The sequence below is a fragment of the Protopterus annectens genome, chromosome 1.part0 (genome assembly GCF_019279795.1).
Source record: "Protopterus annectens isolate FY-2018-M chromosome 1.part0, PAN1.0, whole genome shotgun sequence".
Classification (NCBI taxonomy): Eukaryota; Metazoa; Chordata; order Ceratodontiformes; family Protopteridae; genus Protopterus; species Protopterus annectens.
The window spans coordinates 1,293,905,821-1,293,932,167 of NC_056725.1; the positions used below are offsets into that span (position 1 = coordinate 1,293,905,821).

The following is a 26,347-nucleotide window of genomic DNA, read 5'->3' on the forward strand; positions in this document are numbered from 1 at the left end:
TGATCATAATAATTACTTGGAACTTGCAGAAATGAAATGGATAGGAAGGTTCCAAGCACATAGATATCCTGGTTTAAACTCATACTTTCCATTAAAACCTGCTCTTGGGGAGGGGGGGGGAGACTGAAACATTAATGCTGATTGGACGAACGTTTTTTTTAATTTTGACATCACTGATTAGTTTAACAGATCTGATGGAGGGTAATATTGTACCTGAAAGCGCATATCTGCTGGTTTTATAAGTTTCTTGAAAGTTTATTTAAGTCTTACTATTTTATTAAAGCTTTTATTTGAGTTAAAGCAGTGATTTATGGACTGCCTTGCTGTAACAGCACTGATTTTGGTTTATATATATATATATATATATATATATATATATATATATATATTATTTAAAACATGAATATCCTGAAAAGTGCTTCAAGTCCAACTGCAAATTTGACTAAACCAAATAAGAATCCCAAACAGAAGATTGGTAGGTTCCCATGTTTAGAAAAATGTGCAATATAAAATTTGTATACATTGTAAATGGGATGGATAGCTTAAATAAATGGGTTAATTTTAGGTAAAGCTAATTTAATTATATTTAACATATCAGCATGACAAAGAAGAAAATTCCTCAAAGAAAAAAACTTAACGTCACAGAAGTTTGGAAAAAGATGGAAATCAAAAATGTAAGGAGAGGCTAGAAGAAGAAAATATTCAGGAGGACTAACCATATAGCTATTTACCACATTACTTGGATTGAGTATAAGAAGATGAAACAGAAGTTCCCACAGTCAAGCCCCATAGCAGAGATTAATTTATGAAATGAAAAGATTAAATGAGTGACTCTTAACTGAGCTAATAATGATTTAGACAGGTAAGGTAAAAGAAGTAATATAAATGCCTTTATCCAAGACTTATTTGTGTTAGAGATGAACCCACAGTCTACCCATATTTTATTACTAGGTTATAAAATAATATTCAATATGCGATATATCTGGCATAAATTCAGAACTTAATTAAGGCTATTTTAAGAATTTGCCACTAATTAGTCCTGGGTCATACGCAACATCATTACATCAAGAGTCTAATTCTTTCTTAAAAGTTGGAAGAGTATCCACATTTCTCACATGGAGAGGTAAAGTGTTCCAAAGATGTGCCATCCAGTTGTACATGAGAGGAGATAATGTAAATGTATATTATTCACTGTATTTAAATTATGTGATAAAAATTATATTCTGAAAGTTGCTGCAACTGCCTCATCATTCAGGTACCTATAAATCAAAATAATATCAACCCTAATCAGTCTATACCTAATTGAATAGACAGCAAGATGTGTTAACCTTTGCCTGTAAGGCACGTGTTATGATTTAATTAGTAAATCCCATGTACTCATCCCAGTTGTTTTCAACTACAAATGTTACATATGCAAAATGAGACATAGTACTCAAATAGTGCCCTAATAACTGCCTTAAATATTGGCAAAACATCACTGCATCTATATACTATATACTATACATCTTAATAGTTTTAAATTCCCCATAAGATCTTCTTAAATTCATGTTCTACTGCCTATCAAAGTGTAATTTATTGCCCACTACAATGCCTAGGTCGCTAGTATATTGGACCACTGCTAAAGGTAGCATTGTCGAAAGTGTATAGATACATATAATTTGCGCCATAGTGAACAACCATGCTTTTTTTTCATATTAAATCTCATACCACTATTAATCAAGAAACAATTGGACTTAGTATTGCTCATGGCTATTATTGATAATGCCCACAATTTTTATGTTATCTGTAAATTTGCTTAGCCATGAATTTCTAGACATGGGCTTTCTGGATGTAAATAAAAATCAATGAAGAGCCAATCACTGACCCTTCTGTATTCTTACACACTCTCTTCTGCCGTGTAACTATCCTTGGACCTACTTAGTGTTATAAATAGTTATCTGTAGATTCACTAGGGTCTTGAAAATTTCACAGTGAGATACAGTATCAAAGGTCCTAGCAAAATCTAAGTATATCAGTTCTGTGGGCATGTAAACTAAAGCTGTAGTTATACTATTGTAAAAGATAATCAGTTTTGTTAAACACAAAGATCCTGAAAAAAACCATGTTGGAATAAATTCCAGACCCGTAAGGAAATTAATAGTCTTTTGTAACATTTTTCTAGAATATTGGTGAGGCTAATTGCTCTGTGCTCATCCACTCTACAACAGATGTTACTCAAGTATTGAAATGACAACCACTTCCTTCCACTCAGTGGGAGCAAACCAATTTTTTATGAATCTTGAAACAAATCTGTCAGACATGGAATAAGAAAATCACAAATGTCTGTTAAAAAAAGTCAAACCATCTGGATCTGCATCACAGAACTAACTGATTTTGCTGACTGTCTTGCTTACTGTCCACCTAGTAATAATGGGACAACTTATCTAAGGCATCTAATACCATTTTATACTCTTACTGACAATGGATACATTGTAAAAAAAAACAAACTTATCTGTAAAGATGTTAGGAAGTAGTCCAGGATCATTTATAATAGTATCAGCTATTATAATACTGATAAACATTTCATCTTTTCTATGTGCTCTCTGGTACTTAAAAAGAGCTTTGTTATTAGAGTTGGTATTTACTGCTTGCTGACACTCTAACCCATAGAAGAGATACAAAGATGTTTATCTGGGCTAGTAGCTAAGCAATAAAGATGACAAATATTAAAATTTTACTTAACGTTTCCAAAAAAAAAATCATACAAGGCCTGAAATGCCATAACGTTTGAGAAAGCACTATACGGACTATAACAAAAATAATTAGGAATGAGAAAGAGGAATATGTTTGTGTTGGTGTTTCATCAAAATATATGGCTAATACTCTAGTACTAAGTAAACCCATATTACATCCACTGGCATGCAGCGGCAGCAAACCCCATTGTGTTCTTTTCTTTCACATGATAGCCAATACTAAAAAAAAGATAATTGCTATTATTTTTAGTCTGCAGAGCACTCCTTTCCTCTGCTTTACTTTTGTGTTATGTGGGCTGCTTCCAGCTGTTCTATCCAGACAGGCAGATTTGATATCACCAAGGACTGACCAAGCAGATGGTATGGAATCTGTGCAGGTCTAGATGGCATCAGCTTAAATTAGTCATCAGAGTTCAATTCCCACTCAAGTGAATGTAAAGGGTAACCTACACTGTGTTTTGTAATTAATTAATGCTGCTGGCATTTTCTGAGCCTTTTCAGTATTTCTCCAGGTCCTGCAAAGAGAGCAGTACCTCTGATATGTGATGGATCCTTCAGAGCTGTTTTATAACGGGTAAGTAACCCCTGCCATAATGACACAGTGAAGTGAGGTGTGCAGGATGGAGTAAACTTTAAAAAGAAAGCTGTTTTACTCCAAAGGTTGTTCTTACTGAAGTTACTAAGATTGTTATAATGTGCAAATATACTTTTCAGGACAGCGATATCACAGTGAGTTATATAATTTCAAATAACAATAGTGCAAGATTCCATAAAGAAAGAAGATGTGGGATCATGTTAAAACAATTAAAGCTGAAGATCTTGTAGGGGTAGTAGTGTGAAGAACATGCAAGGAGTATCTCCTGACAAAATATATGAAGTAGAAATGTACATTTATACTGAAACAGCTGAATATAAATGAAGCAGAGAGTCACTTACACTTGGTGATCATTGTAAGTCTGAATATTGCTAGAACAACTGTTACTTTACAGATATGTTGTACTTTTGTAGCAATAAAATATACAAGTGTGCATAAATAGCATATTTATGTAAATATCTTAGATAGTGTCCATTTGTATATCTGCCCCTATTGGCCATTGTGTGCCCACCATAAAAGCCCAGCAGCCCTGGGTCAATAAGCTACTGGCTGGCCGGTGTCTAGTTGCCCAGCCTGGGTTACCTCAGATAGCTCTGTTGAGTGAAAGCTGGACATAAAACCAACCAACCTGCCAAACATGAACTAAGAATTGCTATGCTTAATGTAGGTTCACTGACAGGATGCAGCTTAGAAGTGGATGACATGATGATACGGAGGAGGCTGGACATCCTATGTATCCAAGAGACGAGATGGAAGGGCAGTGCAACAAAGCCACTTGGCTTGGGATCCAGACTCTACTACTCAGGTGGTGGACAGGCTAGAAATGGTGTAGGAATTGTGGTGAGTCAGAGGCTTCAGAAGTCAGTGAGGGATATCATCAGAATTAATGACAGACTCATGGCAATCAGACTCCAGTGTAATGATAGGACAGTATTCATAATCTCAGCCTATGCCCCACAGCAGGGTTGTGATAGTGAGGAAAAGAGTGCATTCAGACAGCAGTTGCAGGACCTACTAGATAAAGCAAGACAACATGAATTGGTGTTGTTAATGGGTGACTAAAATGCACATATCGGGACAGACAGAACAGGCTATGAGGACTGCCTGGGTCCACATGGGTGGAGCAATAGGAATAAAGAAGGAGAAGCCATTCTAGACTTCTGTCTGGCAAATGGCTTGAAAGTAGCCAACACATGGTTCAGAAAGAGAGACAGTCACAAGATCACATACAAGAGTAGCCAACATGCAACTCAAGTAGACTTCCCCCTAGTAAGGAAAAGGCACTGGGGTAGAATCCATGATTGCAAAGTCATCCCCAGTGAAACAGTCGGTTCACAGCATAAACCAGTAGTTGTCACAATCAGCTGCAAGCAGTGGTCAGAGAAGGCTGTAAGGTCAACAGAGACCAGGCTGAGGACCTGGAAGTTGACTGGAGAGAAAGTAAAGCAGTTCAAGGAATTACTCAGGGCTCTAGCACCCCAAGAAGAGGAGGAAATAGGTGGAGTTGAAGAAGAGTGGCAGCGCCTAGAAACAGCATGTGTTAGGACTACAGAAAAGATATGTGGCCGAGCCAGGTATGGAAATAAGGTACATAAGGAAAGCTGGTGGTGGAATGCAGAAGTCCAGGAAGTAATCAAAAGAAAGAAGGAGTGCAGGAAGAAGGGGGAGACTGAAAAGACTGACCAAGCTAAGAAGGACTACTGGTTGGCTAACAAAGAAACTAAGAAAGAAGTTGCAATAGCAAATAATAGGGCATCAGAGGCACTCTATCAGCTTCTGGAAAGTGACTCAGTAAGGGGCACAAAGAAACTATACCAGGTTGCAAGGCAAAGACAGAAAGCTAAAGAAGATAGTCAGACACCCTTCATAAGGGATTCCAGCAACAACCTGCTTACCAGCCCACAGGACATCAAAGGCAGATGGAAGGAGTATTTCCAGCAGCTTCTGAATGAAGAAAACCCCACAGAAGCGGTACTGCCCCAGAAACAGCCTACAAAGAGAGTAGAAGAGGAGCCCAGCTTAGAAGAAGTAAGAGCAGCACTAAGGAAAATGAAGTCAGGGAAAGCAGCAGGCTTAGATGAGGTCACAGCAGATATGATAAAGATGCTGGGTGAGCTAGGGGAGAAATGGCTCCTGAGGGTACTAATTGCAGTGTTGAGAGAAAGGCATATTCGAGATGACTGGAGAATAAGCATACTCATGCCAGTATACAAGAACAAAGGGGACATCCACAACTATGGACAGTACAGAGGCATCAAACTCCTACCACATTGCATGAAAGTTCTGGAGAGGGTGATTGATAAACGGATATGCAGAATAGTAGAATGTAAGATGGGAGATGAACAGTTCGGATTCAGATCAGAATGCAGCACAATTGACCTGATGTTTGCATTGAGACAGATACTTGAGAAGAAACTAGAGAAGAGGAGAGAGTCAAACTGGGCTTTCCTAGACTTGGAGAAAGCATATGACAAGGTCCCAAGAAAGCTGATCTGGGCAGTACTGTGGTGGTTTGAAGTCCCAGAAACACTGGTAGAATTAGTACAGGCTATGTACAAGGACCCAGTGACTCAAGTAAGAACAGTGTTTGGCCTCACTGAGGGGTTCCCAGTGGGAGTGGGTGTACACCAGGGTTCAGCTCTGAGCCCACTGCTGTTCATACTGGTAATGGACTACATCAGCAAACAGGTTGGAGGGGTCAGAACAACAAAGCTGCTGTATGCAGACAATGTGGCAGTACAGGCAGACTCTGATCTAGAACTTCAACAAAGGATAGGAGAATGGAATGCAAATCTGAAGGCACATGGGATGAAACTAAGCACAGATAAGACAGTGGTAATGGCAGCAGATTGGGGAAATCAGAAGAAGCTGAGAACAGAGATAGATGGGAAGATAGTGGAACAGGTAAACAGCTTCAAGTATCTGGGAGGGGTGGTTGAGGAGAAGGGTAGTCTGAATGAAGAGGTCAAAGCTAGAATCAGAGGAGCTGCAGCCAACTGGCATAGAGTATCAGGTGTAGTATATGACAGAAGAATGCCAAAGAAGCTGAAAAGTAAGGTGTACAAAACAGTGGTGCGACCAGTACTACTGTATGGTACAGAAACCTGGGCAGTAAAGGCAGAACAGTTGAAGAAGCTAGAGGTGATGGAAATGAAGTGCCTGAGAAAGGTGGTAGGATGCACACTGTGGGACAGGCGAAGAAATGAGGACATAAGAGCAGAAGCCAAAGTAGCTCCAATTGCAGAAAAGATCAAAGAGAACAGATTATGATGGTATGGGCACATGTGTAGAAAAGCAGGAGACAATCTGGTGAGGGAGATTTGGGACAGTCAGGAAGAAGGTAAGAGGAAGCGAGGGCGTCCAGCAAAGAGGTAGATGGATTGTGTGAAAGAAGATCTGCGACAGTCAGGCATGAGTGTTGAAGAAGGCAGGAGAGTGGCACTGAATCGAGAGAGTTGGCGACAGTTAATACGATACCCCGACCCCATGTAAAATGGGAAAAAGGGGATGATGATGATGATGATGAATGATGATGATGAGTGTCCATTTGGAAGCATAGCGAAAAGCATTTCATATGCTTAATCAACATACAGGTCAGAAATGGCTCTTGACCCACACTGAATGGTCAGTAGGTTACATAAAATGTCTGTGAAAAAGTATGAATATATGCCATATTAATATTTCCATTAACTTTAATCATGTGTGTTTGTACAGTATTTTACTGTAACAAATGACACAATACATAATGCTGGAAACTTTTTCAGTGACAGCCAGTATCTAACTACTACTTTGCAAATATTCATGCAGAAAATAGATTATGCAAATAATCATAACTATCATATTAATGTAAATATTGCAAGCTGTACCCACTTGACAGCATTGTGGAACAAAATGTCACATAATCAGTCACCACATGGGATAGCAATGGATCCTGACTCAAATGAGGTAGTCAGTATGTGACAGAATGTGATTAATTTTTATGCAAAAGTATGAATATATGTTATACAGTAATATTTCTGTTAATAATGTAAACTAGAATGATTTGATATGAAACTTCATGATATTACACAAAAGCTTACATAAATGCTAAGAAAACAATTTTATTTATTTAATTTTATTTTTGATTGACATTTGTTTACAGGGGAAAGTCCAAATGGACAATAACACATTTTCAATAAAGGCCCATGTATGAAAAATCTAGGGTCTATGGTTAATCATTTCAGTTTTTCTTTCCTTGAACCTATGATAAGTGAAAACAAAACATTGAACGTTCATTAATCGAATTTTCACTTCCTCAAAAGTGTGAGACAGGGAAAGTGACTAGTTGGCCAACATTTCCCCATCACACACACTGCAGTATTTCAAACCCACCCATGTGGTGGGAAGCTGCGCCCACACACACACTCACACACACACACGCACACACACACACACACACACACACGCACACACACACACACACACACACACACACACACACACACACACACACACACACACACACACACACACACACCCCACTCTGGGGTGGCTTCACTCCCCACACCCCCCAACTATATACCAACTCTGAGATCACACTACAGTGGGAAAAGGGCAAACTGTGTGTGAAGAGGAAATTCTGGTCATTTAGTTACTATCCTTGTCTCACATATTCACAGAAGTGAACGTTTAATGAATGTCCAATGTTTTGTTTTCGTTCATCATAGGCTGGAGGAAATAATCTATGATGATTAACCATAGACCTAAAAATCCCAAATTAAATCAATTTTGCAGACAGATAAAACATATATACATAAAAAAACAATATTTACAATAGTTAAATAGAAGGTGTACACATAGGCCATGATTTCAGTCAATTGAATTCTGCAAGTTATACAGTATACATTTTTAATGATAATTTTTAACTTTTGGGAGATGGCTTGAGATTTGGTTTGAATAGGTTGCAGAATGGCTTGGATTGCTTTAAAGAATAAGCAATTGATTTGGCAAAGTGATCACTCAGTTTTGAAGACTGCAATACTGAGGCTGTTACAGGTGTGGTGATGAGGGCATCTAAGAGAGTATCACCGTTTGTTATGTTTGGTCTTACTGCATCTTTGATCAATTGATAGGGGGCACTGTTAGCAAGGATGCTATTTAGATCATCCTTGGTATGTCCAATGGAATCAGTGTTGAGGATGATTAAGATTATCTTATATTTTTTCTTAAATATCATTTGAAAACTTCCCTGATAGCCTTGAATATGCCAGAATATTATTCATGCAGCTTAAATATATACAGCCCCTAGCACATCCTGATAAGTTAAGCATTTAAAAATGCTGCCTAGTCTGAATGAGTACTTGATAATTTTAGTATAAGGAAATGTTTACAGCAGTAATAACTGTTTTAAATGCTACTATTCTCTTTAGTTAGCTTAAGTGCCTTTCACAATGTCTAAAGTAATTTCACAATCAGCAAATCACATTGACAACTCTAAAATAATAATGTAGAAGTCCCTATATAAGTATATTGTATCACTGTATTGTTCATCCATACCCTCTGAATCCCTCAGTCATTTTCTGGATAATATTAATTACTTTCCTAATTTTTTTTTTCAAATAAAATAGGAACATGTAATAAAGTTGATGATTTCCAGCTTTTGTATTTATGCCTTTCAAAAGCTAACTGTAAAGAAATCTGCCTGGATCCATGTTATCTTGAGAAAATGATAACAGCAAAAAATAGGAAGCAAAATAACTGTAATAATGTTATCGGACCAAGATGTGGAATAATGCTGAGATGCTGATAAATTAATATATGGGTTACATGATGCACCTCACTGTTCACTTGGCACCAAAAGATTATATCTCCTTCCTAAACAATCCCAGAACTGTTGACTAAAATTTATAGAACACATATAAAATACTTTACTATGGTACAATGTTAACATCTACAAAACTCAGTTTTGATTAAAAAAATGCATTAATTATCATTGATTTTTAATTAATAGTTTACCTTTCTTCATCTGGAATTCAGTACATAAAAATCCAGCTTCTTCAGAAATCCTGTCTTCCAGTGATTTCTTCCCTAGTCCAAAATTCCTGAAGGTAGATAATATAAATCTTCTTTGTTCTTTCCATGACCGTCCATATCGTGCCATTACAATTCCTGGAAAGAACACAGCTTGCTTTCATTAGTACTTAATTGAAATCTAAGTCAGAATTTTTGTAATGCTTTTTCTCTCCTAAATGAATGCTTCAATTGTAATATATCAACAATTAAATGTATAGTATGATGCTGTAACATGGGACAGCTCTGAGAAAAAAAAAACATACTAAATATCTTTGTATAAAGGCACAATGTCCAGGTGAATGTGTAGAATAAGGTTATGACAGCAAGAAAGTTTTACTATGCAGTACAGAATTTTGAGTCACCTACTATCCACCCACAGAACATTGCATTTTACTTTGCTCCTTTTCACTGCATTTCTTTTATGGGTAGTTCCATGCAGTTGTTCTATCTCAGCTACATTTTTCTGTTTGTCAGCTTATGTAATTCTACTGAAACCCTATAAAATTATTTGAGTCTTTCACTCCTTAATTAGTAGACTTTCCCTTTTGCTCATAATAATTAAATAAATGGTTACTATTTTAATTCCATTAGTAATACAGCCTTATGAGAATATTAAAATAGCTACACAAACAAGGCATGAGCAGTTTAACTTAATGTTTGAAAGATCTATTTCACCAAGTGATACTGTACTGGAAAAATACCATCATAAACTAAGTTTTATGTATAAGGCATGGTCTCCACCATGTGTGTGTGTGTGTGTGTGTGTGTGTGTGTGTGTGTGTGTGTGTGTGTGTGTGTGTGTGTTTTAATTTTGTGCGTGTGTGATTATGTATGTAAGAGACAGAGGCACAGGTAGTACTTATTCTTCAGACACCATTAACTAAATTAATCAGCAATAAACCTGACTCGTATTAGAAACACACACACACACACACACACACACACACACACACACACACACACACACACATATATATATATATATATATATATATATATATATATATATATATTTCTATATGTATCTATATATATATATATATATATAGAGAGAGAGAGAGAGAGAGAGGTAGATATAGAGATATAGATATAGATATATATAGATGCAGATATCTTCAACTTTGGCAACCCCAGAGTTCAAACATATTGAGAACTGTCATTTTCATCAAAATATATTTTACTAAAACTGACAATGTTTGTTTTGTCAGAACTGGCTTTGATGATATGACTGGCTACCATAAAACCCTGGCTAGACATGTAAGCATATTGCACTCAATATTTTGCTTACCTCTGAAGTTCTGTTGCAAGACTTGTGTGGTCTGTTGTTTGTTATTTGCTAATGTTGTTGGTATGTCTATGACTGGTTGCTCTAAACTAATATGAAGTACATAGACCACACTGATTACAGCTAGAAAGCAAGACTGAAACAGCATGGGGTTGGTGACTGTTTACAAGAGAGCACTTAATACCTATTGGTTATAAAGCCAGTGAAGAATAGTCACATAGAAATGATGCAATTTCCATATATAGTTAAAAATACATTTTCATTGTGAAAAACACTGGAAAGCAACATGTTCATTTTACCAAGAAAAGATGCCTTTTATGAGTTAGTAGCTGTTGTAGTGGGGGTAAGGTCCAATATGATTAAAATGAAAAATAATATACCAGTTTAACAACAGAGAATGAATAAAGGTGTAGAAAACTGCTAGCATTGTAAGATATTTATGATTTTCAGAAGTGGATGTTTCTGTGTGTACTGTTTAAATGGAGAAAGTAGTAGAAGATACATAAAATAAGAATATGATAGTGCATAATAAAATGTCTTCTTCATCTTCAGTCTTAAGACATTTTATTACCTAGCATTTGTAAGAACTGATAATTGTCTACCTGAATGCAGGTACCAGATTTGTTGTCGCTTTTCTTTTAGGCACAAAGATTTTGTTGTTTGACTTTTTATAGACCCAATTTGCCCAGTGCATCCTGTCATATGTAACCTCTTTTCAGATGTTTTCCCATCTCCTTGACCATCCTTGGCAGCTACAGTACAATGAACTGCAGAGAAATAGCACAAAGATATTTACTCCACTAATTACCAGGGGCGGCTCGTGCTATTGGTCTGCAGGACTGCAGCCCTCCCACCTAGAAATAAAAGAAATACAAAACATAAAACATAAACTTTAAAAAAAAAATTTCTTTTTTTATCGTGTACCGGAACTGCCCGCATGCGCGGACACACTCAAACTGCCCCGCAGATGCCCAGGAATCTCTAAGAACTCTGACTGACTGAGTAGCAGTCCAGATGCAGAGAAGGTATTTTCTGCCCTGCAGATGCCCAAGATGCCGTGCGGTAGATGACCGCACAGAAGAGAGGAGCACCGGACTGCTTGAGCCTCAGACAGGACCAATCGGGGGAGAGGGAAGCAGGGATTTGAGCACAGGACCAATCAGGAGTGAGGTAAGTTCTCCTGCAGGGAAGCGTTAAGTCGAGCGCGGGTTTGCTGAGACAATGGAGTTGGATATTACTGCTGCTTCGAGACAATGGAGTTGGATTACTGCTTTCAGGAGTCCATTTACAGGTAAGGTGTGTGTGAATAGCTCCGTTTAAGCAAGGCAGCTCCTGTGTGTTCTTTAGTGGAAATAGCTGCTTATTCAAACCAGGGTGTGTGTGTGTCTGTGTGTGTGTGTGTGTGTGTGTGTGTGTGTGTGTGTGTGTGTGTGTGTGTGTGTGTGTGTGTGTGTGTGTGTGTAGCTTCAGCATCGCCTTTTATTTCTTTCTATTCCAAATACAAAACCTAATACCAAGCAGTGTTACCACCTTCCTGATTTACTGCAGACTAGTTGTTCCCGAGACAGAGCAATTACCCCCCAGCATGAGTCCCATACAAGTGTTAAAAGAAACATCAGCACATCAGTTAAAAAGTAAATATTCCATTCGAGCTTTAAGACACCCCCCCTGAGGATGTCCTATCAAGTACAAATTAACCTGCCAAATCTCAGCCACTCCAGCTCCCAGCATGGCTGTTAAGGTGGTCTGCTTAGGGGATAGAAACACAAAAACCTTACCAAAGGAACTGAGATTTTATGCAAGTCAGTATTCTGACCAGCCCAGTGCAATTGTTCAAGACAGAAACATAGAAAAGTTATGCTCTTTTGTAGCCATATCCAGAAAACTGATGTTGTATGAGTGGTAGTGGGGTTAAGGTAGCCCCACCCACCAACACACAGTATTATGCATAAGACTGAGCTATGGTTATGAGCTGCTAATGAGATCCATCCTGTGGTTCTAAATCCCGGGTTTAATTCAGTGGGCTTGCTGTGCATACAGTGTAACCGAGCAAGCCACTAAAGCAGACAAAAACTACCTGAACATTGTTGGAAAAGACACCTGTAGCAGTTGCTCTGACATGATTATAAAATAAAATCACACTTTTTAGTTTGCTGGAGAAAAGTTTGAGGTACCGAGCTGAGATTATCATGCATTAAAAGTGGTGTAGTCTCTATGGAGTATTCTGATGTTGCTGATATGAGTACTAATTATAGTTTTCAAATGATATAAAGTAACCGTGCCCAGTAAGATAGCTTGACCATCTGTAGTAAAGATAAAACTTGCAAAACCATCTCCCATGCTGTTACAGGTTGATTTATAGTGGCGTTCTACACTTCTGGGTGATAAATATCCCACTTCACCACAATATATTGCCATTTCCCCAGGAAAGATGCATTTCAGAGACTGTAATTGGAAGGGACCTCGTAATGTGCAACAAATGGGCAAACTGTGAAACTCATACTAACAACTTCACCTTGGAAGCTGACAGGTTGGCTAAAATGTGTTACTTTATAATGGTAAAAAGTTATTTTGAAGAATTAATATGATGCTGTATAAACTTACCATAGATATTAAGAAAATCTTAGAAATTAATGTAGAATAGAATCATTCAGTGTGAAACAACATGGATCATTCACTTTTAAGACTCCTCATGATGACAGAGTGTGTATAATGCCTCAGTTGCTATATGGTGCTGAGTAGAGAACAAGCTTGACCCCTGTACCTTGGGTCCATGTGGCAAGAGCCTGAATTCCCTACCCACCACCATTTGTAAAAACTTTGCAGATTTTTGCCTCATATTTGTTCTGTTCTGTTCCTCATAAAATCTGTGGTTTCTGCATTTTTGCATCTTTACAAAGTCTGTGGTGCAGTGGCAGCATTGTTGCCTGACAGCTACAGGTTCTCTGGTTTGATTCTTGGCTGGGGTGTCTTCTGTGTGGAGTCTGCATGTCCTTCCTGTGTTTGTGTGGGTTTCCTCTGGGTGTTCTGGTGTCCTCCCATCTTGCAAAGACATGTGTCTGGAGTGTTTCTTCCTGGGCCTATGCTGAAAATTGGCTTTTGTTCCAAGTCGGACTTTCCTGGTTAACAAATGTTAAATAAATAAAAATGACAAGCATTTGAATTTCAGACTTCATATTCTTCAGAAAGTACACGGTAACACAAAAACTTTTATTCTAGCAATTTTCTAGTTTATAAGATGGATGTTTGAAATTTGTCCCTATTTTTGGGACTGTATTCCCTATTATTGGCTTCGTCCAGGTTTTTGTGCTAAAGTTGAGAGCTATGGTAAAAACTAAATTCACTGAATATGTTTGGGGGCTATAGTCCCCCATTACTGGCTTTATCCACGTGTTTTTTTCTAAGAGCTTGATAGCTATGATGAGAACTGAATTCACTGAATATGTTTGGGGGCTGTATTCCCCCATTATTGACTTTGTTCAGGTGTTTTGTGCTGAGGTTGACAGCTATGGCGAGAACTGAATTCACTAAGTGGTAGTCATTTAAGTTTCAGTCTTCCTCTTACTCTCAAAACAGCTGATATGGCATAGTGATATATTGCTCTGACTATTTTGCACAGGGTCCTGGGTCAAGACTTGGTAGTGAAATGTATGGTGGTAACACATCATTTTATTCTAGCAGCTTTGCAACATTATACAAGCAATGTTTAAAATGTGTCCCTGGTTTTTGGGCTTTTGTCACCCCCTCCAATACATTTTGTCTTTTTCCAGATTTCTTGTGCTGCAAAGTTCAGAGATACAGCTGAGTGTTGAGTAGATTTTACAAGGAGCTGCTTATGCTACGCCTGCTTGTATTGTTAATAGCACAACATGTAGCGTACTTGCTGTTGATGCAGAAGGCTGTGGGTTCTACTCCCACAGTAGATAGATGCATTGCTGATACTGTACTGTGTTGCAAAGGGGGTGGATGCTGCAGTCCTTTTTGGTGAAGATACCTAGTAACTATGAACCTATCAGTTTGCCATTCATTCCCTATTGCAATATTACTAGCTTATAATTTTTTTAGTGTAAAATAGCCAATTTATTCCTCAAGTGCAACAGGCACTTTATTTGTAGATGAAACAATGAAATATAAAGTTGTTTGCTAGCAGCAACCTCTTCATTAGTTATAGATCTCTTTAATGTGGAATTATTTAGATGACTTTTACTTCTTCAGAGATTGTGCATATTTACTGATACTGGTAGACTGTAGAAGTTTGAATAGACTTTTATGATGGAAATGTTCTGAATTGGGCAGTTTTGTTATTATTAGTGCATGCATTTTTTTCATTGTTTACTGGAAAAATGTTAAAAACAATAAATTTAAAATGCCCTCTAAAACTGCACTGTATTGTACAAGGAATATAATTTAAGGGTCTATATTGGAACTTAAATGGCTGAAAACAGAAAATATTGAAGCAGCTGTTAAGCAAATTATTTCCCTGGGAAAGAATTTGCTTGGCTGCTTCGATACTTTTCCGTTTTTGGCACTGTAGTGCTGTCTCAGAGTTGGTATATTTAAGTAGGGGGTGTGTGTGGGGGTGAAGCCCCCCACTTAATGTAATGTTTGAAATTCATTTTTTTTTTTTGTTGTTGGAACAGCAATTATTTTCCCTTGTAAAAAAATCACTTTTCTGACCGACATTGTAAGCTTTTGCTTACATAGGGTCGGTCAATCACCATTCACTTTTTTAAGTGTTCGGTGATTTACTATAGTCTCTAATTTAATACAGTCAGGAAGGTGTATCAAAGAGCATGTGTATGTTTCATGTGTAAGGGGCCTGTGATTTGAAAACAGCCCAAAGTTAATCTTTATCTGCCACTGGCAAAATTTATTTTTTTAATGTGGGTTTCAATTCTGTTTCAATGAATGTGAGTTTCAATGGCAGAGAAGTTTTAATGCTGTATGTTTTCATTGTGAGAGTGCATTGCTTTGTTTAACAGATAGTTATTAGTGTCTGTGCTGTAAAATGCAAAATAAAACTGTCAAATGAAGTCCAAATCATCACAGAAGTAAAGCAGTATGCACATTAGTGTTTATGGTAAATGGGGTGAAATAGCCAAGTAATGGTTCATTTGAATGGCTGCAGGGGGGAGGCTCCATTCGACCATTATTTTGTGAGGGGGGAAGGGCGGCAAACTCAAAGACAGCCCCAGCTGAACTATAATTCTCAACTGTCCAGATTTTTGCAGAATGAATAGATTTTTGCTTCTTATTTTTGGTTTGTTCCTCATAAAATTTGTGGTTTTCTGGCAAATCATTTAGAAATTAAGTCACTAAACAATGACAGACACTGAGTTTCAGACTTCATAACCTTCAGAAAAATGCATGCTAAAGCAAGACCTGTTATTCTATCAACTGTCTCATTTTATACAAGAGCAATTTTTTGTACCATTTATATGTTCCCCCAATATATTTGGCCTTGTCCAGATTTCCTGCATTAAAAGGTTGAGAGGTACATGCAAATAAATTGCTTTGTAGAATTTGGCATATCCAAACCTCTCAACTGTCCCCAATTTTGGCTCAAAATGTTGCTCTTCCCCTAATAATTCTTCTGCAAAATGGTAATTTTGGAAGAAAATATGGAAAGTTTACAATTAATAAATAACTGTAATAATCAGAGTTATAGATTACTTTTATTTCAGAAATGCTTGTAGATTCTTTTATTTTGTCAGCTGCTCAAGTTAGCAGTACTAATATTAAAAAAAGTGTCCCTTCTTTGACAGGTTCCCAGCTGTATTGTGTGGCTATTTTATATTTTTGCATCTCATTTTTGGTCTGTTTTTCATAAAATTGTGATTTTTTTTGGCAAATTAGTGGCAAATCATTAATGACTGAAGTTAGAAAATAATGACAGACATTTGCATTTCAGATTTCATACCCTTCAGAAAATTCATTCTAATGCAAGACCTACTATTATCTTTCTAAGTTTATAAGAGCAATATTTAAAAATTGTCCTTATTTTTGGGCCTTTGTCCCACTTCTGTGTATGGCTCTGTCCAGATTTCTTGCTCTGAGGTTGAGAGGTATGACAAATGTGTCAGGGTCATCACAGTCAGCCACAGACATTTCAAATTGTGACATACTTGTTGCACCCTACTCCCCCATGTAGTGACTCCGCATGTGTCCAAACAAGACAAGGAGCAGTTATGCAATGTAAATGTGCAGAGTATCCCCCCATTCAAGGTAGACACAAGTACTACAGTGGCTTTTCATCTGTCTTTGATTTTGCAGAATGTTCTGGTTTCTCTCATATTTTTATACTGTTAATTTATGATTATTATTTAGAAATTGCATGTTGCTCAGGGATTAAGTAGCAATGACCATCAGGTAAGCTTGTCTGAGATTGTAAGATGCAAGTAAGCTTTAATAAGCATACTGTTAAAGAACTACGAACATTGAAAGCCTTTCTGCTGCCATGCAGAGAATACTTACATAAATAGATAACGTATAAGCCTTGGGTATTGAAATGCATATGACAGTATTTGTAATAAATGACAGGATTACAGTATTTTCAGAAGCTCATTACATTTCTTGGAGACTTGCAGTTATCTTTGCAGGCTTTACCTGTAAACTAAACAGAATGCCAATCTATCATGTGTGGTCCATAACCTGTGCAGTAATCCTTTAAGCAATGTATCTTGAGCTTGTTTCTTGTTTGCTTTTCATTTTTTACTTTGATCATGTTTTCCCCATGAAACAAGTGGATAGTTGTTGTCAGGCAGCAGGTCTTTTTTGGATAAGAAACATTATTACAAGTTGGGGTATCCCAAAAATTGCTACTTTCAGCATGTTACTTGGTACTTTAATAAAGCTGAATATAAATTATAATTAGAACTGCAGTGTAAGGAGAAGTGGTTTGAGTTGAGTGCTGCTTGTTTTTCTTATACTTGATTTTGACATTCATTCCAGTAATGCATTTAAAAAGTAATTTATTTTTTCATGCCTCACAACCTTTTTGTTTCATCTAGATATTAAGTAAGCTGTCATGCAGCCAATGCATTGAAATATTTTTTCTTCTACACTTCATTTTGTCTTGATTGGACTGTCATAATGACGGTTTGGCACCCAGGGCAGCGTATTTTAATTAAAGTTACATTTTTTGTGGTTTTGAGCATAGCTCCTCCCCTTTCTAGTTGGCCACACCCCTTTCCATTGACCCCACCCATTCAGCTGTCTCCTGCAGCCTTCCTTTGATATAAAGTCACCAGCTGCCACTGACCAGGTCCAACTCCATTGTCCAGAAGCAGCAAAACCCGCACTCGATGTAACGCTTCCCTGCAGAGCTCCTGAACTCAACTTACCTCACTCCTGATTGGTCCTGCACTCAAATCCCTGCTTATCTCCTCTCCTGATTGGTCCTGTCTGCGGCTCAAGCAGTCCAGAGCTCCTCTCTTCTGTGCGGTCGTCTACCGCACGGCATCTTGGGCATCTGCGGGGCAAAACATACCTTCTCTGCATCTGGACTGCTAACTGAGGCAGTCAGAGTTCGCAGAGATTCCTGGGCATCTGCGGGGCAGTCCGCACATGTGTGGTAGTTCTGGTACTCAGTAAAAAAAGAAATTTTTTTTTTAAAGTTTATGGTTCATGTTCAGTATTTCTAGGTGGGAGGGCTGCAGTCCTGCAGACTGATAGCACGTGCCGCCCCTGGACGTGGTTTGCTTTCCGGACCCATTTACATGTAAGGTAAGGTGTGTGTGCTGATTGGCAAGGCAGCTCCGTTAGTGGAAATATCACATCTCATGGTTCTGATGTAATCTTAGTGGACCTATCCTTTTCAAAGAGCGCGTGTGTGTGTGTGTGTGTGTGTGTGTGTGTGTGTGTGTGTGTGTGTGTGTGTGTGTGTGTGTGTGTGTGTGTGTGCGCGTGTGTGTGTGTGTGAAATGCCCTTGCTAACACATAGTGGTGGGTAGAAATACTCAGGCTTGAACCCTGTACCTTGGATGCAGGAGGCAAGGACCTGAATTCCCTACCCACCACTATTTGTAAAAAATTGCAGATTTTTGCCTCATATTTGTTCTGTTCATCATAAAATCTGTGGTTTCTGTATCTTCATATTTCCTTTAAAAGGTTTGTAGTGCAGTGGTGCACTGGTTGCATTGTTGCCTGATAGCTACAGGTTCTCTGGTTTGATTCTTGGCTGGGGTGCCTTCTGTGTGGAGTCTGCATGTCCTCCCATCCCTTACAAAGATGGCTGGAGTGTTTCTCCCTGCTCTGCTGAAATTTGACTTTGTTTTGTTCCAAGTCAGACTAGTTTCCTGGTTAACAAATGTTTAAAAATAACAGGTATTTGAATTTCAGACTTCAAATTTTTCAGAAAGTACATGTTAAAACAAAACCTTTTATTCTAGCCATTGTCTAAATTTATAACATGGATATTTGAAATTTGCCCATATTTTTGATACTGTATTCCCCCATTATTGGCCTCGTCCAGGTATTTTGTGCTAAGGTTGAGAGCTACGATGAGAACTGAATTCACTGAATATGTTTGGCAGCTGTATTCCCACATTATTGGCTTTTTTCAGGTGTGTTTTGCTAAGAGGCTGACAGCTATGGTGAGAACTAAATTCACTAAATAGTAGCCATTTAAGTTTGTCTTCCTCTGTTTCAGCTGATTTGGCATAATGGTATGTTTCTCTGACTGTTTTGCACAGGGTCCCCTGGGTTCAAGATGTGGCAGTGAAATGTATGGTAGTAACACAACATTTTATTCTGTAACTTTCAACATTATACAAGCAATGTTTAAAATGTGTCCCTGGTTTTGGCCTTTTGTCCCCCCCCCCCAATAAATTTTGGCTTTTTCCAGATTTCTTGTGCTGCAAAGTTCAAAGATACAGCTGAGTGTCGAGTAGATTTTACAAGGTGCTGAGGGCTGCAGGGGAACAAAGTTTAGTGCTGCTTATGCTAAGTCTGCTTGCATTGTTAATAGCACAACAAGTAGTGTACTTGCTTTTGATGCAAAAGGCTGTGGGTTCTACTTCCACAGTAAGTAGATGTATTGCTGATACTGTACTGTGTTGTAAAGGGGGTGGATGCTGCAGTCCTTTTTGGCAAAGATACCTAGTAACTATGAGCCTGTTATCAGTTTGCTATCCATTCCCTATTGCGGTATTACTAGCTTATCATTTTTTTAATGCATGCAACATAGCCAATTTATTCTTCAAGGGCAACAGGCACTTTATTTGTAGCTGAAACAATGACATATAAAGTTGTTTGCTAGCAGCAACCTCTTTATTTGTTACAGATTTCTTTAATGTGGATTTTACTACTTCAGAGATTGTGCATATTTACTGATACTGGTGGACTATAGAAGGTTGAGTAGACTTTTTATGATGGAAATGTTATGAATTGGGCAGTTTTGTCATTGGTGCATGCATTGTGTTTCATTGTTTACTGGAAAAATGTTCAAAACAATAAATTTAAAATGCCCTCTAACAACTGTACTGTATTGTACAAGGAATATATTGTAATACAGTCAGGAAGGTGTATCAAAGAGCATGTGTATGTTTCATGTTCAAGGGGCCTATGATTTTGAAAACAGCCCAGAGTTAATCTTTATCTGCCACTGGCAAAATGTATTTTCTTTGAATGTGGGTTTCAATGCTGTTTCAATGCATGTGAGTTTCAAGGGCAGAGAAGTTTTAATGCCAAGTCGATTTTCATTGTGAGACTGCATTGCTTTGTTTAACAGATATCTATTAGGGTTTGTGTGTAAAATGCAAAATAAAACTTTCAAATGAAATCTAAATCATTGCAGAAGTAAAGCAGTATGCACATTACAGTGTTTATGGTAAATGGGGCAAAATAACCAAGGAATGGGACGTTGGAATGGCTGCAGTGGGGAGGCTCCATTCGACCATGATTTTGTGAGGGGGGGGGAAGGGTAGCAAACTCAGACAGCCCCGGTTAAACTATACCTCTTAGTTGTCAATATTTTTGCAGAATGAATAGATATTTGCTTTTTATTTTTGGTTTGTTCCTCATAAAATTTGTGGTTTTCTAGCAAATCATTTAGGAATGAAGTCACTAAATGACAGCCATTGAGTTTCAAACGTCATAACCTTCAGAAAAATGCATGCTAATGCAAGACCTGTTATTCTATCAACTGTCTTAAGTTTATACAAGAGCAATTTTTAGTAGTGTTTGTATGTTCCCCCAATATATTTGGCCTTGTCCAGATTTACTGCATTAAGAAGTTGAGAGGCACGTGCAAATCACTTTGTAGAATTAGGAATATCCACACCTCTCAATTGTCCACAATTTTGGCTCAAAATGTTGCTCTCCTCTAATAATCCCTCCTCCAAAATGGCAATTTTGGAAGAAAATGTGGAGGGTTTACAATTATATATAACTGTAATGATCAGAGTTACAGATTACTTTTATTTCAGAAATGCATGTAGATGCTCTTATTTTGTTAGCTGCTCAAGTTAACAGTGTTAATATTAAAAAGATGTCCCTTTTTTTGACAGGTTCCCAGCTGTATTGTGTGGCAACTTTATATTTTTGCATAACTTTTTTGGGTCTGTTTTTCATAAAATTGTGGTTTTCTGGCAAATTAGTGGCAAGTCATTAAAGATTGAAGTTAGAAAATAATGGCAGACATTTGAGTTTCAGATTTTTTACCCTTCAGAAAATTCGTACTAATGCAAGATCTACTACTGTTCTATTATCTAAGTTAATAAGAGCAATATTTAAACATTGTCCTTTTTTTTTGGGCTTGTGTCCCACTTCTAGTTCTATGTATGGCTTTGTCCAGATTTCTTGCTCTGAAGTTGAGAGGTATGAGTGTCAGAGCCATCACTGTCAGCCAGAGACATTTCAAATTATGACATACTTGCTGCACCCCACTCCCCATTGTAGTGGCTCTGGATGTGTCCAAGGAAGGCAAGGAGCAGTTATGCAGTGTAAGTGTGCAGAGTATTCCCCATCCAAGGTAGACCACAAGTATGACAGTGGCTTTTCATCTGTCCTTGATTTTGCAGATGTTCTGGTTTTCTGTCAGATTTTTATACTGTTGATTTATGCTTCTTATTATTCAGGAAATGCATGCTGTCACAGTGCCCTGTTGCTCTGTTTAAGTAGCAAAGATTTAATGAGTATCAGGTAAGCTTGTCGGAGATTGTAAGATGCAAGTAAGCTTTAATAAGCATACTGTTAAAATTAACAGCACTGAAAGCCTTTTCGTTGTTGCCATGCAGAGAATATTTACATAACTAGATAATGTATAAGCCTTGGGTATTGAAATGCATATGACGGTATTTGTACTAAAAGGACAGGATTACAGTATTTTCAGAAGCTCATTACATTTATTGGAAACTTGCAGTCATCTTTAATTGGAGACTTGCAGTCATCTTTACAGGCTTACCTGTAAACTAAACAGAATGCCAATCTAACATGTGTGATCCATAACTTATGCAGGAATCCTTTAAGCAATTTATCTTGAGCTTGTTTCTTGTTTGCTGTTCATTTTTTACTTTGATCATGTCTTCCCCATGAAACAAGTAGATAGTTGTGTCAGGCAGCAGGTCTTTTTTGGATAAGAAACATTTTTACAAGTGGGGGTATCACAGAGATTGCTACTTTCAGCATGTTACTTGGTAATTTTATAAAGCTGAATATAAATTATAATTAAAACTGCAGTGCAAGGAGTAGTGGTTTGAGTTGAGTGCTGCTTGTTTATTATACTTGATTTTGACTGGCATTCCAGTAATGTATTTAAAAAGTAATTTATTTTTTCATGCCTCACAACCTGTTTCCATCTGGATATTAAGTAAGTTGTCATGTAGCCAATTCACTATAATATTTTTTTCTTCTACACTTCATTGTGTCTTGATTGGGCTCTTGTAATGACTGTTTGGCACCCAAGGCAGCGTATTTAATTAAAGTGCCAGTTGTTGTGGTTTTGAGCATAGCTCCACTCCTTTCTGGTTGGCCACACCCCTCCCCATTGGCCCCACCCATTCAGCTGTCTCCTGCAGCCCTCCTTTAATTTGAAGTCATCAGCCGCCACTGCTGCATAGTATGAACTTCTGTTTGTTCTCTTCTGTTTAGCAGAAGACCACAGCATCTTCCCACCAGAAAAAAGTCTAAATCTGAGCACAAATTAAGTGTGAAGATTTTCCCCCGATTGTTGAATTGTAAGTTACTTGTCTCATTTGTCCCATTTCAGTCATATTTAGTAAACTAGACAATAAATGCTGGCAGAATTCATTGATGCTGTAATGGAGGAGTCTTTGCAGAAGACTCTTATGATAGCATCTTGCAGGGGTTTTCATTTTGCCTGCTGCTGTTTTGCTTATGCTGACACAAGACAATGACCTCAGGTATGTGTCTGTAACTGGTGGTGTTGTCCAGGCTCATAGTGAAGTGTACACTGATGTAGAGTTCATAGTGAAGTGTACACTGATGTAGAGTTTACTCCAAATGTGACTATTATTACTATGTTCACCTTGTATATCATTAGGACCTCACTTCTGTCTACCCATTTCATTTACATGTCATTATGCAGCACTTTGCATATTATCTTCTGTTGTGCATTTGGGTTCAATGAACTAAAGGGCAACATGGGTCTCTGATTTACTGCTGTTCTGCACTTGTGTTTGTGGGGCTAATTCAGGGCAAGCGTACATCCCATGTTTGAACAGGAACTGGGAATTCACTTGAATTTTTTTTTTCGGGGAAAATTTTTTAAAAAAAAATTAAAAAAAATTATTGGCTTTTTTCAGGTGTGTTTTGCTAAGAGGCTGACAGCTATGGTGAGAACTAAATTCACTAAATAGTAGCCATTTAAGTTTGTCTTCCTCTGTTTCAGCTGATTTGGCATAATGGTATGTTTCTCTGACTGTTTTGCACAGGGTCCCCTGGGTTCAAGATGTGGCAGTGAAATGTATGGTAGTAACACAGCATTTTATTCTAGCAACTTTCCAACATTATACAAGCAATGTTTAAAATGTGTCCCTGGTTTTTGGCCTTTTGTCCCCCCCCCCCAATAAATTTTGTCTTTTTCCAGATATCTTGTGCTGCAAAGTTCAGAGATACAGCTGAGTGTCGAGTAGATTTTACAAGGAGCTGAGAGCTGCAGGGGAACAAAAGTTTAGTGCTGCTTATGCTAAGTCTGCTTGCATTGTTAATAGCACAACAGGTAGTGTACTTGCTTTTGATGCAAAAGGCTGTGGGTTCTACTTCCACAGTAAGTAGATGTATTGCTGATACTGTACTGTGTTGTAAAGGGGGTGGATGCTGCAGTCCTTTTTGGCAAAGATACCTAGTAACTATGAGCCTGTTATCAGTTTGCTATCCATTCCCTATTGCGGTATTACTAGCTTATCATTTTTTTAATGCATGCAACATAGCCAATTTATTCTTCAAGGGCAACAGGCACTTTATTTGTAGCTGAAACAATGACATATAAAGTTGTTTGCTAGCAGCAACCTCTTTATTTGTTACAGATTTCTTTAATGTGGATTTTACTACTTCAGAGATTGTGCATATTTACTGATACTGGTGGACTATAGAAGGTTGAGTAGACATTTTATGATGGAAATGTTATGAATTGGGCAGTTTTGTCATTGGTGCATGCATTGTGTTTCATTGTTTACTGGAAAAATGTTCAAAACAATAAATTTAAAATGCCCTCTAACAACTGTACTGTATTGTACAAGGAATATATTGTAATACAGTCAGGAAGGTGTATCAAAGAGCATGTGTATGTTTCATGTTCAAGGGGCCTATGATTTTGAAAACAGCCCAGAGTTAATCTTTATCTGCCACTGGCAAAATGTATTTTCTTTGAATGTGGGTTTCAATGCTGTTTCAATGCATGTGAGTTTCAAGGGCAGAGAAGTTTTAATGCCAAGTCGATTTTCATTGTGAGACTGCATTGCTTTGTTTAACAGATATCTATTAGGGTTTGTGTAAAATGCAAAATAAAACTTTCAAATGAAATCTAAATCATTGCAGAAGTAAAGCAGTATGCACATTACAGTGTTTATGGTAAATGGGGCAAAATAACCAAGGAATGGGACGTTGGAATGGCTGCAGGGGGGAGGCTCCATTCGACCATGATTTTGTGAGGGGGGAAGGGTAGCAAACTCAGACAGCCCCGGTTAAACTATACCTCTTAGTTGTCAATATTTTTGCAGAATGAATAGATATTTGCTTTTTATTTTTGGTTTGTTCCTCATAAAATTTGTGGTTTTCTAGCAAATCATTTAGGAATGAAGTCACTAAATGACAGCCATTGAGTTTCAAACGTCATAACCTTCAGAAAAATGCATGCTAATGCAAGACCTGTTATTCTATCAACTGTCTTAAGTTTATACAAGAGCAATTTTTAGTAGTGTTTGTATGTTCCCCCAATATATTTGGCCTTGTCCAGATTTACTGCATTAAGAAGTTGAGAGGCACGTGCAAATCACTTTGTAGAATTAGGAATATCCACACCTCTCAATTGTCCACAATTTTGGCTCAAAATGTTGCTCTCCTCTAATAATCCCTCCTCCAAAATGGCAATTTTGGAAGAAAATGTGGAGGGTTTACAATTATATATAACTGTAATGATCAGAGTTACAGATTACTTTTATTTCAGAAATGCATGTAGATGCTCTTATTTTGTTAGCTGCTCAAGTTAACAGTGTTAATATTAAAAAGATGTCCCTTTTTTTGACAGGTTCCCAGCTGTATTGTGTGGCAACTTTATATTTTTGCATAACTTTTTTGGGTCTGTTTTTCATAAAATTGTGGTTTTCTGGCAAATTAGTGGCAAGTCATTAAAGATTGAAGTTAGAAAATAATGGCAGACATTTGAGTTTCAGATTTTTACCCTTCAGAAAATTCACTAATGCAAGATCTACTACTGTTCTATTATCTAAGTTAATAAGAGCAATATTTAAACATTGTCCTTTTTTTTTGGGCTTGTGTCCCACTTCTAGTTCTATGTATGGCTTTGTCCAGATTTCTTGCTCTGAAGTTGAGAGGTATGAGTGTCAGAGCCATCACTGTCAGCCAGAGACATTTCAAATTATGACATACTTGCTGCACCCCACTCCCCATTGTAGTGGCTCTGGATGTGTCCAAGGAAGGCAAGGAGCAGTTATGCAGTGTAAGTGTGCAGAGTATTCCCCCATCCAAGGTAGACCACAAGTATGACAGTGGCTTTTCATCTGTCCTTGATTTTGCAGATGTTCTGGTTTTCTGTCAGATTTTTATACTGTTGATTTATGCTTCTTATTATTCAGGAAATGCATGCTGTCACAGTGCCCTGTTGCTCTGTTTAAGTAGCAAAGATTTAATGAGTATCAGGTAAGCTTGTCGGAGATTGTAAGATGCAAGTAAGCTTTAATAAGCATACTGTTAAAGAATTAACAGCACTGAAAGCCTTTTCGTTGTTGCCATGCAGAGAATATTTACATAACTAGATAATGTATAAGCCTTGGGTATTGAAAGGCATATGACAGTATTTGTAATAAAAGGACAGGATTACAGTATTTTCAGAAGCTCATTACATTTATTGGAAACTTGCAGTCATCTTTTGTTGGAGACTTGCAGTCATCTTTGCAGGCTTACCCGTAAACTAAACAGAATGCCAATCTATCATGTGTGATCCATAACTTGTGCAGGAATCCTTTAAGCAATTTATCTTGAACT

General features: G+C 37.7%; 1 protein-coding gene across 1 annotated transcript in view; it reads right to left on the reverse strand.

Annotated features, from left to right (window-relative positions):
• LOC122797682 (cytochrome P450 2D6-like) overlaps window positions 1-26,347 on the reverse strand; it is a 612,415-nt gene that overhangs the window by 537,565 nt on the left and 48,503 nt on the right. Inside the window, exon 3 of the mRNA XM_044066222.1 lies at window positions 9,322-9,474. Coding sequence (XP_043922157.1) covers window positions 9,322-9,474 — 153 coding nt within the window. The remainder of the gene's footprint in view (window positions 1-9,321; window positions 9,475-26,347) is intronic.